This window comes from Ceratosolen solmsi, unplaced genomic scaffold (assembly GCF_000503995.2).
Source record: "Ceratosolen solmsi marchali unplaced genomic scaffold, CerSol_1.0 scaffold1, whole genome shotgun sequence".
Taxonomy (NCBI): domain Eukaryota; kingdom Metazoa; phylum Arthropoda; class Insecta; order Hymenoptera; family Agaonidae; genus Ceratosolen; species Ceratosolen solmsi.
The window spans coordinates 5,852,366-5,867,370 of NW_011948415.1; the positions used below are offsets into that span (position 1 = coordinate 5,852,366).

General features: G+C 28.9%; 1 protein-coding gene across 1 annotated transcript; it reads left to right on the top strand.

Annotated features, from left to right (window-relative positions):
* Positions 1 to 3,960: 3,960 nt before the first annotated feature.
* LOC105368673 (chymotrypsin-2-like) lies at positions 3,961 to 6,647 on the top strand. Its single transcript, XM_011507738.1, has 4 exons — positions 3,961 to 3,987; positions 4,888 to 5,231; positions 5,455 to 5,721; positions 6,340 to 6,647. The coding sequence occupies exons 2-4, from the start codon at positions 4,902 to 4,904 to the stop codon at positions 6,502 to 6,504; spliced, it is 762 nt and encodes a 253-aa protein (XP_011506040.1). The 5' UTR covers positions 3,961 to 3,987; positions 4,888 to 4,901; the 3' UTR covers positions 6,505 to 6,647.
* Positions 6,648 to 15,005: the final 8,358 nt, after the last annotated feature.

Below are 15,005 nucleotides of genomic sequence, written 5' to 3' on the forward strand. Positions count from 1 at the left end.
GAGAGAGAGAGAGAGAGAGAGAGAGAGAGAGAGAGAGAGAGAGAGAGAGAGAGAGAGAGAGGGGGGGGGGGTGAGGGGGGGGGGGGGGGGGGGGGGGGGGGGGGCCGGCGGCGGGGTCGGGTAGTGGGAAGCGAGGGTCGAGCAGTCGAGCAAGACTTCGTCGTAAACCGAGAGAACGGAGGCCGACTGCCGCGACCGAGAGCGGAAGCTGCGTGCCCTAGCGGCGGCTGGGGTTGAGAAGGGAGCCGCGGAGGGAGGGATGGATGATCTCGGGGGATGGGCGCCTCTCGCTTCTCTTCTTTTTCTCTTTCTTCCTTCTCTTCTCTCGCTTTTGTGATCCGCTGCTCGAGTTCGCCGGGCGTTTGCGCGCGACGTCCGTTTGCTCTGGCGATATGCGACCTTATCTTCTCCGTCGCACACGCGCTATTTACTTCGACGATTTTACGAGCTTTCGATACGATCTTAATGATAAAACAAATACGCCTTATCACGAATTATTCAGATTGTAGCTGGTTGAGGTAGCAGCTTAGGAGGCTCTTCCTCTCTTACATTCGACATTAGCCCCTGAGCCCCTTCGACCCTATCGTTTGCGTATTTCCTTAGCACTGTAGATCGACCAGGACTTGATCTTAAGATTTTATATCAAGGACATATGAATTATAAAAAATGAACATCAATTGCTCTCGTTTACGCTCTCTTCCATGTTTTGTCTTTTGATGTTACAACCTGAAAATGCACAGAGAACTTTTATTCGCTTTACGAAATTAAAAAATGCAACTACCAATAGCTGATAGACGGCCAGATGGATCGATAAATTATTAATTAATTAATTAACGGAAATATAAGGGAAATTTGGACGTGAAGGGCTACGTTATTTATTGGCATAAAGATTATGGGAATCGAGCGTTTTGAAAATGGTAGTTCATAGCATGACGCAAATTGTCGATTAAAGCTCGATATTTTTCAAATCATTTTGCATAAATGTTTGAATAGATTTTATTTGTTTATCGATTACATTATTACAATAGAATATTAGTTAATGTTATTTTCATGAAACATCTAATAAGATTGTCAAATTTAAGCTAGACGTAACATATGACAGTACTATCATCGCGATTACTGGCATATTAAATCTTTCCACTTTCATATACATACAATTAATTTCCATTATGATTACTACTTAAGATAAAATTTTGTTTTACTTCTAATTATTTTACCTTAAATTATAATTGTTAGAGAGCAATAAATACTTCGTCGATCCTTATTCTATTCTATTTCACGCGCTATGCTATTTTTATCACCCTAACTAGAAAAATCTCTCACTTTGTATGAGAAATTTAAAATCCTTATGTCTGTTATTTTATTTCAAATAAAAATAGTCACTCTTCTATCTTCTTTTAAAAACGAATAATGTGACAATAGAATTACTCTGACTAAAAGTAAATTTACAATTATGTAAAAGAGTGTGTGCGATAAACTAAATATGTAAAATATCTGTCAAAATCTTGTCTAAATGTCATATTTGTTTTGTTCCATTCTCTAAAATTAACTTTCTCCAAAATAATGTCAAAAAAAAAAAAGCCAAAATATTGTTTCAAGCTCGTCGTCATCTAATCTTTAGTCTCTAATCTTTCTAACATTAATAATCAAAAATTGATGAAACGAAAAAAAAATCAAAATTAATAAAATTAACAAGAAATTTAGGTATAGAAGATGCGAGACGAAACAATTTGACAAAAAGACCTTTATTAAAGCCAATATGCAGTTCTTACGTAGAGCCGCTATTAAAATATTTCTGGGCCTTTGCTTTTCGTCTTACTTTTCTTCGTAGACGTGGATGATGGGAAAGTGTCACCGAATTATCCAAGTCCCATCGTAAAGCGAGATAAAAACTACTTGAAATCGAAACTCCGATTACGAAAATGCTGTTATTAAAGTTTCGTATTTTGGCCTCTAATTATTTGTTGAAGGATAATAATACTTATAATTTTGTATTCTCCCATTCGTCTACTCCTCCCCCCCCTCCCCGCCCCTTCCCATCGCACACCATCCCTACCTCAATTTATCCAATAATTACTAGAAATTTTTCAAACAAAATCTGATTACACACATAAAAATTATGTCTTATGTTACGAATAATATTCGATTATGTAATACATCAGCGTATCAGCAGCAGCCATAATTTATGTGGCCGAGCTTACATTCACTACATGATCTATAATCATGTCGTCCTGCAAAAATATCGCAATGAAATATAACTTAACATTTCACAAACCGTCACAAAGTTTCAAAAAAAAAAAAAAAAAAAAGGTATTGCATCTATAATGTCGCTTATCGATACCAGTAAGTAATTATTTAGTATTATGAAGCAATAAGACACCAGAACAAAATGCAGAAAGGGACATTTCGCAAAACACAAACAATTGTTGCTCAGAAAGAATTGCTTGCATTTATTTGCCATATAACTTTGAAATTCTGTTCTAATAAATGTATCGCCGACTCGATAGTAGAACATTAGTGATTGACAGGTCATCGTATGAAATATGGATTGTGTAATGAAGCTTTTCTCAAACATCGACAATAATTTTGTCACCTTGAAGAAAGTGGATTGCGATATCAAACGTAACTCGAGTGGCTACGCTAATAGCTTCGTTAGTCTGGGATATTTTTTCTTGGCGAATCTTTGCGAGGCTTCTCTTCCTTCGGCTTCACCTCGACCATTGATTCGTTCCCTTTATCCTTAAGACTTCACCGCGAAGTGGAGCTTTAGGATAACTTCAATGATAACATATCTGATTAGTTATATTTATAAGTTGGCCCTCGGTTACCATTCCACTTGCCATTCTTACAGCCACCGATCGCACAATAATATGACCTTGGCACTAGACAATCCAATCGCGAGCAGCTCCACGGAAACGAGACCGGTTGAAAGAATAATAATAATCTTCATCATTTTTTCCATCTCTATGGGCGTTCGGTGAACATTTTGATGCCGCGATAACTACGTTAAATATAATCACACTAGATATTTATGTTCCAGCGGCCAATGTACGGCAATGAATGCATCATACCATAAACAGAGTATAGCGAAAGTTTTCCTCAAATGAAAAGGATTAATCCGGAAATGGAACGAGTGCGTAAGGACAGCAGGACTAACGTAGCAACTCGCGTGTATTACACATTCTTAAGGAATTTATGGCAACGCTCAATATATGCTCACACAGTTAACAATGGAGGAGCAATAAATACTTAATAATTATAAATGTTATTTTTTCGTGCTTCATCCCCTTATATCTGCTTTCACAAGCATTGTCTCTCAAATTTATTACTTATTTCTTGTAAAATTCTCGAATTTGGTTTACATAAGGCTAATTGTAGATATTAATGTTACAGATAAATTTATACTTTATTATCAATATTTAATATCCATAAATTGGCGACAATGATGTCTCATACTTTGCTTGATAAAACTTTACTTTACAAAATATTACTTTCATCAAAACCAACGATCGCAAAAGACTTTTTACTTTTATATTAATTACTCTTGTACCAAAAATATTAGATGATCTATATTGGTTAAAATAATTTAAAAATAAAAGCCTACGGTTAAAAATAACATAAATTACATATAAAAGTATAAATTTCTTATTTAACTTCGCTTGATTTAATCGTATTTCTACTTTCATGATAGTGTGCGTATTTTATATTATCGAAAGTTTAATGTTTCTAAAAAATATTAGCTGTATAATATTAGTGTTTTGTAACATATTCTTTTTAAAAAAAAAAAGTTGTAATCATTAATGTTTATTACTTGTTTTCAATTAAACTAGGTTTAAAAATATTTCTAATAGATTTGCATGCCCACTGAAAATATAAAAAAATAAAAACTTAACATTTTATATGTATTATACACAAAGTAATTTATTATTTTTTTCTTTCATTCTTTAATACGGTTTTTAATGCAAACACTTATATAAATATTGGCAGGTAACGAATTTAATTGACATTTAACAGATGTAGTAATTATCTTCTACAATATTACTTATCTATATTATATTAACCGTTAACAATAGATTTCTTTAAAAATCAATATCATTATCTATCCAGCAAGTACTTACGTAATGTTTTTTTTTTTTTTTTTTTTATGTTTATTTTCAACAGAGATATTTAATTACCATTATACGATCTATTTACAAACTAGAATTGTTACATTTGAAAATGTAGGAGTTTTTGTTTACTGTTTATATTGAAAAAGTAATAATAGATTTGTATTTAATATAGGACTATTCGTAAAGCAATTGTTTATAAAGCCTCACTTATTATTATATTAATAAAGATTTTTAAATGTAAAGCATGCCTTAACTATTCGTTTAAACGCAAAAATATTAATAAATATTTAAAGAATTGAACGATTCATTTTATTTCATTATCAGTCAGTAAAAAATAAAATGTATATTTTTTAATATTTTATTTCATTATCAGCAAAAAAAACGTCTATTTTTTAAATATTTTATTTCACTATCAGTAAAATAAAAAGTGTATATTTTTTAATTTATGAATATACTGTTTATCTTTATTGTGCCAAATGAAATATTTTAATTGAAAATCATTTTATTACCATGTGAAAACTATGACAATATATCGTTTCAAATAATTACCAGTTTCTCTTCTCGCATCGTAGTAAAAATTATCAACTATATTACTTTCATTATGTATTACGCAGCTTTATATTTTCTCGTTGAAACTTTGATACTTTGTAAGTAATAAAGTAATTATTAAACATATTATTAAAGCAACATTATTAAAGCAACAGAGAAGACAAAATAAGAAACAGACTGTTTATTAACATTATAATTGCATCGAAGAATCGTTACTTTTATCACTTAGATAACCAATGTTGTATGGTCAGTGGACTATTGGGTATAAACGTTAGGAACGTAGAACCAAATGAATTTTCGTCTACTGTGTCTATCGTGACGTTTAATCAAATTGAGCCACAGGAACAACGACATACATATTGCACCGGAAGTCTTATTTCGCAAAGACATGTCTTATCTGCCGAACATTGTTTCGATGAAATAGGGAACACCAAATTTGAAATACTCGCCGAATCGTACAATTTAACATGTGCCAAACGATTTTATCCTTCTTGGTGGACAACATTCGATCAATGGAAATTTTCAACAAAGAAGCCTAATTATTTCAGAGATAACGACATTTCTATAATCAAGGTAAATTATTATTAAAAGATAAGATGATTTTCAAAAGAAACTTATGATTTCGCGCAAATTTTTTATCTGATATTTATCTGATAGATCCGAAACAAAAACAAAACAATAAACGAGAAAAGAGGAGTTTGAAATAGTTCAATTGGCTAATTATAAGAACAAATTATTTCTTAACTAAAATTATATTATTTACAATAGAATGCTTTGTCAACAATTTTCATTGCAGATAGTAGGCAGTGTCTCTCCTGACACCCAACCAGCACTCATTTCATTAATTTCTCCGCAATCGCTGCTGTACGGGCTGCAGGCCCTAATGGTTGGTTTCGGTTCAACCCATGAGAACGCAAATCCAACGATATTGCATAAAGGAGCCGTGAATATCATATCGAAGGAAGAGTGCCAAGGCAAGATTGCTCGATTAGCGGGCGATATAATGACGGTTCATTTAAGATATCTCTGCTCTTTCTCTGAACCATACACGCAAATCGCGAACGTTAGTATAAATATTTTAAAATACGTTCTTTGCATTTCACAATAACCTATATTTACGCTTTTTATAAAATAATTGAAAATTTTGCTTGGTAAGTTGGCAGTAGGCTGGATATTTAGCAGATTTTCGATTGTTGGTTAAAAAAAGAGAAAAGTATTTTCCTCAATTTCATCGGCACATTTACTTGCAAACGCATTTATACATTATACTATTTACTGACAAATACATTAAATAACATATATCAATAATATTCTATTTAAAGGTATATGTAATTGCAATGATATTGTAATTGCATTGATTAAGAAAAATATTTTATTAGTTTGTAAGTTTTCCGTTGCTTATCGTTCAATTATTTCATTTACAATTTTAATTTGATGAATTTGTCAAGTTTGTCATGCTCTAATATCTATTTTTAAAAATTATTGCGTAATGTCCTTAGTTGTTATAGAAATCCATTTAAAATATAACTATAACTTTTTCTTAAAAATATTTGTTTTACCTTAAGTTTACCTACCTTGTGCAATCTTGCGTAGTTAGTATCATTGATTATTAATTTTATGAATATATTTTCAATATTTTTACTTACATTTAGATGAGAATTTAAATAAATTTACTTTTCAGGGTGACAGTGGTGGGCCACTTTTTTATGAAGGAGTTATCGTAGGTATTAACAAGGGATTGGTTCCAAAGTTTAGAAACTTATTTCATAGACATAAAGTTAATGTTCATACAGGCGTAGATTATTATCGGGAATTCATTGATTTTCAAATGGGCATATTATATTAAAGAATACTTATTCGCCCTTCAACATAACGACTAATTAAAATTATTATCCATTTAAATATATCAGGCAATGATATCTCTATATTAATGTCAAATTACATTGTCATCTCAATTCACGATGAACATTTATAATAATTAATAGTAACGCGACAATTTCTCAACAAAATATTCAACAAAATATCGAAAAATAGTATTATCTAGTCTGAATTACTAAAAATTATGTAAATTTGAAAATAATAATTTAAAAATAAAAATTTTAAGTATTTATGGACTCGCACTTCACCGTACACGATCCTTTAACTTTAATGAATTTCCACCTCCGTAGCAGTTCAAAGTACCTGTAGCGAATAATAATTTGTCTATTGGATTATTCAAAGCGATCCATGCTTATAAGGATGTGAATAAGGGTCTCCGTTCACGTCTTGTCTATAATTAGCCGGAAATATTGAATGAAATTACAATTCAACCTCCTTAGTCTACGGCTACCGATGTATGGCAAATGGTATTATCAAGTTAGAATGTACCATAGTAGATAATTAGAATATGTCCCTGGAAGTAGGAGACTAAAAGTAATCAAAGGTATTACTAAAACTGAGATGAATAATATAAAAACCGGATGAAATCAAAATACAATATCAAAATTAATATAACATAACGGAAGAGAAGTCGACAATTGCCGAATCATTATTAATAGGAATGTCAGATATCCATTCTATAGAGCAATGACAAATACAATCGAATCCTAATCGAATCAAAATCTATCTATATATAAATAAACACTGCATCTACTATTTAAATTATTCGAGCTTCCATGATTGATTAAATCATGTAAATAAAAATTTATAAAGCACTTTTTGTGCCTTTTAATATCTAAGACGAATAGAATGATACGATAATGTGTGTGTGGGTGTGTGTGTGTGTGTGTGTTTTTTAAACATAAGAACAAAGAGAGAGAGAGACAGAGAGAGAGAGAGAGATAGAGAGAGAAAGAGAGAACCTAAAAGAAAAGCCACATAGAAGGTACAAATTTCGATGGAAAATATTAAAATTTCATACTGCTATTATTTTTAATTACTCTTTGATACACTTCAATCGATTAGCCATCGAAGCCATCGAACTAGAAGTGTCTCGTATTAAAAGCGTCGTACTTTGGTAACAGTAGCCATACTAAAGCGACCGTGTAATAAAAACAGACAATACTTTGGTAAACAGTCGAACGTTATTTAAATGTGTGATCGGAGCTGGGAAACAATGTATTTGGATGAATTTGTATGAGATGTGATAAACACTAAAGTTAACCATATAAATATAAAAACTTATTGATCGTATTTTCAAAAGCTGTACAGGCCATTAAAAATATGGTTTTAAATTTGCTATTAAAATGGAAAATCGGTCATTGATTTTCACATAGAAACAAGAAAATTTCTTTCTTATTGACAAGAAAAGCTCAATTAATTAAAATTATCAACTAATACAAATTCATTGTGTATTATTTTGATTTTGAAATTTTTTAAAAATTCAATCATTCGATAATTAAGATATTATTTTATTCGGTGTCAAATTTTGTAAATTTTTCAAAATTAAATAGTTTTCAATGTTGTTTTGTAACGTAAAACATACATTTTTTCTAGTATCCAATCAACGAGATCAAAAGAGTTTTGTTTAATTTTTTTTTTTTTTTTTTTTTTTTTTTTTTTTTCATTATATATATATTATTCTTCCTACGTTGATTGTTACTCTAAAATTTCATTTCATGTTTTTAAGTAAATAAATATCAATATCAAATAAAATAATTCTATTATGTTATTGTGGAAAATTTATGAAATAATGTAAAATGATCATCGAATGAATAATGTTTATTGCTCATCAACAAAACTAATATTTATAAATAAATGAAAATAAATAAAAAATGTCGCAAACGACAATAATCATTGTTTAACTGATGCAAGAAAAAACAGATATAAATATAAATATTCGATTAAAAATGTACTGATGCTTATTTTTAGTAATAATGCAATAAATGAACTTAACTATTTTAATTATTTCTGCGGTGATATATTCGAATATTTCAAATACATCGCTGTACATTGTACCATCTCGTTTTAATAAAATAAAATTGCATAACAAATTCCTTCGTTTTACGTAACTTTCCAAAATAATTACGCGATAAAGAACTTTCATCATATATAAAAAAAAAAAAAAAAAAAAAAAAAAAAAAAAAAAAAAAAAAAAAAACAATTCTTTACCATTTTAAGCATTGATTTGATGCCAATATTAATAATTAAGGTAATATCAACATATTGTAAAGTCAAAATAACGTCTTGTAATGTGCAATTCGTTAATTATTTTACTAATCGTATTTAGTGATTTGGGCAATCTATGCTACGAGCGCTTCAATATCTTCACAAACAAGTTACTTTACATGGTGAATTTTACTGACTCACACTAAATTGAATCTATAATCTGTATATTATATTTCAAAATTGATCTAGCCATTTATCTCCTACATTACATTTCTTCACATGTTAAACATAGCGTGCATAATTAATAAACTTTAATGTACTATTTATACGCTCAATCTACTCAATTATCGGATACAAAAGCCGAATACGATTAAATGAAAAAAAAATAAGATAATGTTATTTTACACAGATTCCATATTTTCCAATATATTCCAATTAATTACGTAAAGCAAGTTTCTTGATATATAATTTATATTTTACACTTCCTTTACACCGGATATAAGCACTAGTTGCATTTATAACTTCCATTAAACTGCTTAACTCCTTACATGGATGCTCTAGGAACGGAATTAACACAAGCGCATACAGCATCGGTTACAGATGGGTGGAAAAACTTTTTTCTTTATATTGTATGGCATATATTGATTTAAAGATTTACATAGTAACAGTATATTAATACTAATACTAATTAAAAATTGAAAAATATGTAAATTAATCACTATTATAGATATAATGCAGCATTATATACATTGAATTAAAAATGAAAATTTTCGTGGCATTTTACAAATGTTTTGAATTTAAATAAATTATTGACTATTTGTTTAAAAGAAATATATTTTCAACGATAATAGTGTAACGTTTATCGTTATGATATGTTTATTGTATTTCAGAAGTAAAGGTATGACCGAAAGGTAATTAATTATATAACTAAGACTACATTCGTAAAAGTTGCGCAAAATTAATTTAATCTAATTTAATTTAATCGATTTTTATTTATAAAGTATCCTTCTAAAGAATTTGTATTTCATTTGATCTCATTAATGAGATTTCAGTTGGAGAAAATTACAGATATATAAACTTTATTATTGCGTACGTTAAAAACTTATATGTAAAAAATAGAAAAATAATACTATTATAATTATTATAAATATAAATCCTATTACTCAACAATATATTAATTAACAGTAAGAACTAAACTTTTTACATAAGTTAAAACTTCCGAAATCCTCGCCAAGCAAATAAACCTCTACTAACTTCTATATTTCTACATTAACAGAAAATCTCTGTATGAGATCTCTTTTCAATGGCCACGCGAGTGTCATAAAAAAAAAATAGAAGCATTTTTCTTAATAATGCAATGAACTTATAAACCTTAATAATTCAACGAGAAGTAATTACAAGCTTGTACTATATGTGTAATTGAAAATATTTAGATCAGTAGAGTTGATGCAATTTATCGAGATGCACAGATGACTTGTAATCGTACTAATCTCGGCCAAGATCTCATAAACATAAAATCGGCTAACGCCTCGTTTAAATCAGCGAGAATATCTTGTCATTGTTCGCGCGACTGGTTAAGCAATAAAATAATTATTTGAAGATTTTTTTTAGATTTGTAGATAAATAATTATTTGAAGAAGTTTTCCACTTAATGGCAATATGACTATAATATAATATTTCTTATGCTCGTATCATTTGTAAAAAGTGGAATTAATTAAAGATCCGTGCTTTTTTTTTTCTTTATCATACACTTCATATTAAGCAATCATTAAGCATAATTACTCTTATGTAACATTACTTAAGGGAGCTTCCACTTTGCAAGCACGAGGGAATATTAACACGCTTCAAAATATTAAAGATAATCTTATTCAAGCACGCACGTAAATTATCGGCACTCATGTATTACTACTCCATTGTGTAAGTAGTAATCAAACTTCTAGACTAGAAGATTTTAATTCATGCGCCATTACATATACAAATTTGTATTCTTCGATTCTTCCATTTGCATATTCAACGTTTGCTAAACTTACTATCAATGATTTGCAGAATATGTTTAAGATTTAAATTTTAATAAATTTGGTATGTAAGAAGTTGATTTATGAAATAGATATATGCTTTTACGATAAGTTCAAATAATTTTCATACTACAATCATGAATCATTAGACTGTAATAGTTTATAAAATAATTTATAATTCATTGGCATAAGCGAAATGTAAAATTCAATTATGGAGTCGATTAAGTGCTTATGTAACATTTAATAATAAGCAAAATAAATATAATATTTATTCGATATTCGATCAAGATGTTGACTCCAAAATCATTTTATATACAAAATTTCCCATACAAATTATAAAAATACAAGAAGGATTTTAATTGATGTTAATTAAATTAGATCTTAAATATAGATAGAAAAGACTTTATACAATAATTTGAAATATAGAATTTCTAAATAATATAAAAATACTATTAAAGATAGTTTATCTGGAATTATTAAGTACTAAATTGCAATACGCTTTTTTATTATTTTAATTGACGTTTGAAAATATATTCATTATGGTTGAACTAAAACAAACGAATGTTAAAAAAAAAAAGAAGAAAAAAAGTAAAATTTCTACAAATTTAAACGGGTAATTTTAATTACACATTTCCATGAAATTGCAGGAAAAAAATATTAAAGAGTATACTTTTGGCTGTTGTGTGTACTAACTCTGGTAAAATCGTATTATTATACTTTGAATCATGTTTTTAAATAAACAATCTTGACCCTATCGATTCTCGTAATTCCTTTTTTCTTTTCTCTTTTTTTTCTCTCTTTTTTTTTGTGCTTTTTTTTTGTTTTTTTTTTTGTTTTTAATTAAATTTGAAAGAGAACAGAAAAATAGGCGCCGAAGGAGAATAAATTTGGATATAAAGTTTCATGTATTTACATTATTCTAAAGCTTCTAGCAAATAATTTGAAAATTTTCAGAAAATAACAATAGGCTATAATCGAATTATGTGTTTGACAAACTGTTTTATTGGAATATCGAGCACTGGATTTTTATATAAACGACAAAATATTAAATTAAAACTGTAATAAATTTTAAAAAAGCTTTTAGATTGAAAAATTGCAATCACTACGGTCTTTAAATTAATATATTCTAATTAGAAATGTAATTTTTTTTTTTTTGTTTTTTTTTTGTTTTGTTTTTTCATAACTAATTATTAAAGAATACTATTATTTCTAAGAGTTATGTCTATGTCCGAAGGATATAAATATCGTTTTAACTTATACGGCTTTCGTGCTATTATTGGATCTATATATAATCCATCTGTATTATAATATTATGTTGAGGCTGGCGCGAAAAGGCTGCAAATGATATGGCAAAAAATGTTCCCTTCTGAAGAGCTGCTGCTTTAAAAAAATAAAAAAATTAAAAAAATTTTTTTAAAAGGGGAGGGGGGGGAGGTCTCTAGATTTTTACTAACGTATATATATATATACAATTTTATTTTAAAAAAATTTGAAATTTGAATCTTATAAGATTTCATCTTAATTGCTGAACTTACTATGATGCTCTTACATTGAATCAAGAAAATTGTGTAAATTGTTATTTCATTGTTATTAAATATTGCAACTGCAATATGCGTAATTCTTAGTTGAAATGATAATTGAATTACAGTAAAATAAGGTGTCCTTGCACCGCTTTATATATATATATATATATATATTTTTTTTTTAACTAATCGAATAAAGTTAAAGTCAACCCAGAAAATTATTTATACATAAAATGTAAGTGATATAAGAGAAAATACTTATTAAGTATTGAAATAACTTAATGAAATAACATTCCAATATTTTCTTCGCATTCCATAATAGCTGCCGTAATTCAATGCATTTTAAGATTTATTAATTATTATTAATCATTAATTTAGTGCAATAGAAAATAAACCTATCTTATCGACGATATTATTACGCCATAGGAAAAAGGTATACGACATTCCAAAAGGAAATCTACCGGAAAATCATGAAAAAATTACATAAATCAATTAATTTGTTCAATTAATTATAATGCACAGTGCTAAAGTGTCGATTGATTATCGAAGACAATGATACGATAACTGCGAGTAATTTTGAAAAGTGACTTTACTTTGGCGAATCTCTTGTCTCGCTAGTATCTGCTGCTCATTTATATCTCGTAGAGTGACGTCAACTTGGGCAGATGAAAAAGAATTTTCGGCAAGTGAAGTCTTGACTCGGTGTGTTTCATTGGCTGAAAGCACAAGCGAGAGCCATGGTATCTCCGACATCTCTAGACTCTTTCATTATTTTGCAAACCGAAATGATTGATGCTCCACGGCTTTGAAAAATGCATTGGATCCAAAAGTTTCTTTGATTTTTCATGAAATTTCTAGGGTCGAAATTCCTTCTGTATTGTAGGAACAACGTATATGCGCGGCTCAATTTAAACGGACTCGTTTACTTACGAAGCGCTAAATTGTGATTTCTGTATTTAAAATTGAGCCACATTTTATTTTGAGAAGAGTGATGATAATTTTCTTTTCGATATACATCGGCGCAACGTACATCCCCTTGTTAAGACTCACTCATTGTAAAACAAACGAATATAAAGCTAACACGATATGATGTTTTGTCGTTGAAAATTTATGAACAATACATTTATATTAACATGGCTTCTTGTAAGCAAAATAGATAATTGTAAATTTGGCGCTCGTTTGAAGTTAATTCTACTATTTAATAATTAATAATGTTTAAATTGGTAAAGTAAACTGGCTAGGCATATGTATTTAACCAACAAAGTTACAGCGAAAAATTCACTAGCTAAAAGATATTGGAATCGAGGAGCACAAGAGGGAGCCGTGAAAAATGCACAAATTTTCAAGTGTCCCGGGAACCGAATATATCCGAACATTTAATGGCTCACTAAGCGTAACGGTGCAGATCATCGGTTAAGTCGGTTGAGCCATAAAACTTCTGGCGCACATATTTTGTCGAAACTGAGCTCCACGAACGCTCGTTAAAACTTTTGATGGTGTTGCTATCTCCTTCATTTTACAATGAAACAAAAATCTTTGGCATATTTTTGCGAACGGCTAAATCGGTTAAAGCGAAGGAAAACTTTTAATCTTATTGCCGAGAACGAAAATTCCAATCCTAAATAACTTTTAACACCCGGTGATTTAAATTCGAGGCATCGCTCTTATAACTATCGATTTTACATATCTTTGTTTCTCATCAGATACGACAATTTTCAAAGAATTTTGTTGTAAAATTTACAAATTAAATACAACTTACAAGCAACATTGAATCGAACGTCTAGCCAACGAAAATCTCTCTCTATTTATTAATTAAAATGACGTAATATTATTATTATTTCAATGCGACAATTACATAGTATTGTTGTGTAAAATATAAATTATAATATTAAAGTAATTAGATTTGCCGAGTGGAGAAAAGGACGCTAAGAGAAAAGTAGGAAATCTCGTATTTATTAATGATCGATAATAACGATTCCAACTATAATAAATTACATTTATTCCATTGATTTTATTTCATTCGATTTCATTGATTTCATTTCGAATTCAAGTAAAATTTCGTTGATCAAATTTATTAAATTTATGTAAATAATATTATTGTGTCCAGTAGATTTTCTATTAATGCTATAATTTTAGATTTTTAGAATTTTAGTTTTCTTTTTTTTCACAAACTTCATTTCAACTGTGTAAATGAACGAAATAGTGACTTAAAATTAAAATTATTATTTAGAAATTATGTAACTACGACTTTTTAGCTTGCGCATACAGTCTAAATGGACTATATTTTAAATTATGCATTAGAAAGTTTGAAAGTAATTAAAATTAAATAAAAAAACCTTGGAGCAAATATTTCTACCGGAAAGTAAGAAGAAGAAAAAAATGAAACATTGAAAATTAACATTTCAAGATTAAAGTAGTCTAATTCTCTAAAATAATTAATAATTCCCTTTTATTATTAATTAATGCTATATATAACTAATAATAATAACGATATACAATATATAATACATCTCGTAATATATCCATTATTAACCTTATCGTTTATAATAAAACGGTAATTTACGATTAATAACGGGCGCGAGTGTGTGAGATTATCGTCATTGATAAATAAATCGTATTAATTTTCAATTTTACGCCAGTAATTAGTTAAAGTTAAGTAATAATAGTAAATCTAGGGGAGTCCGTTTGAACCGCACCTTTAAACACACACAAATGGGACCATC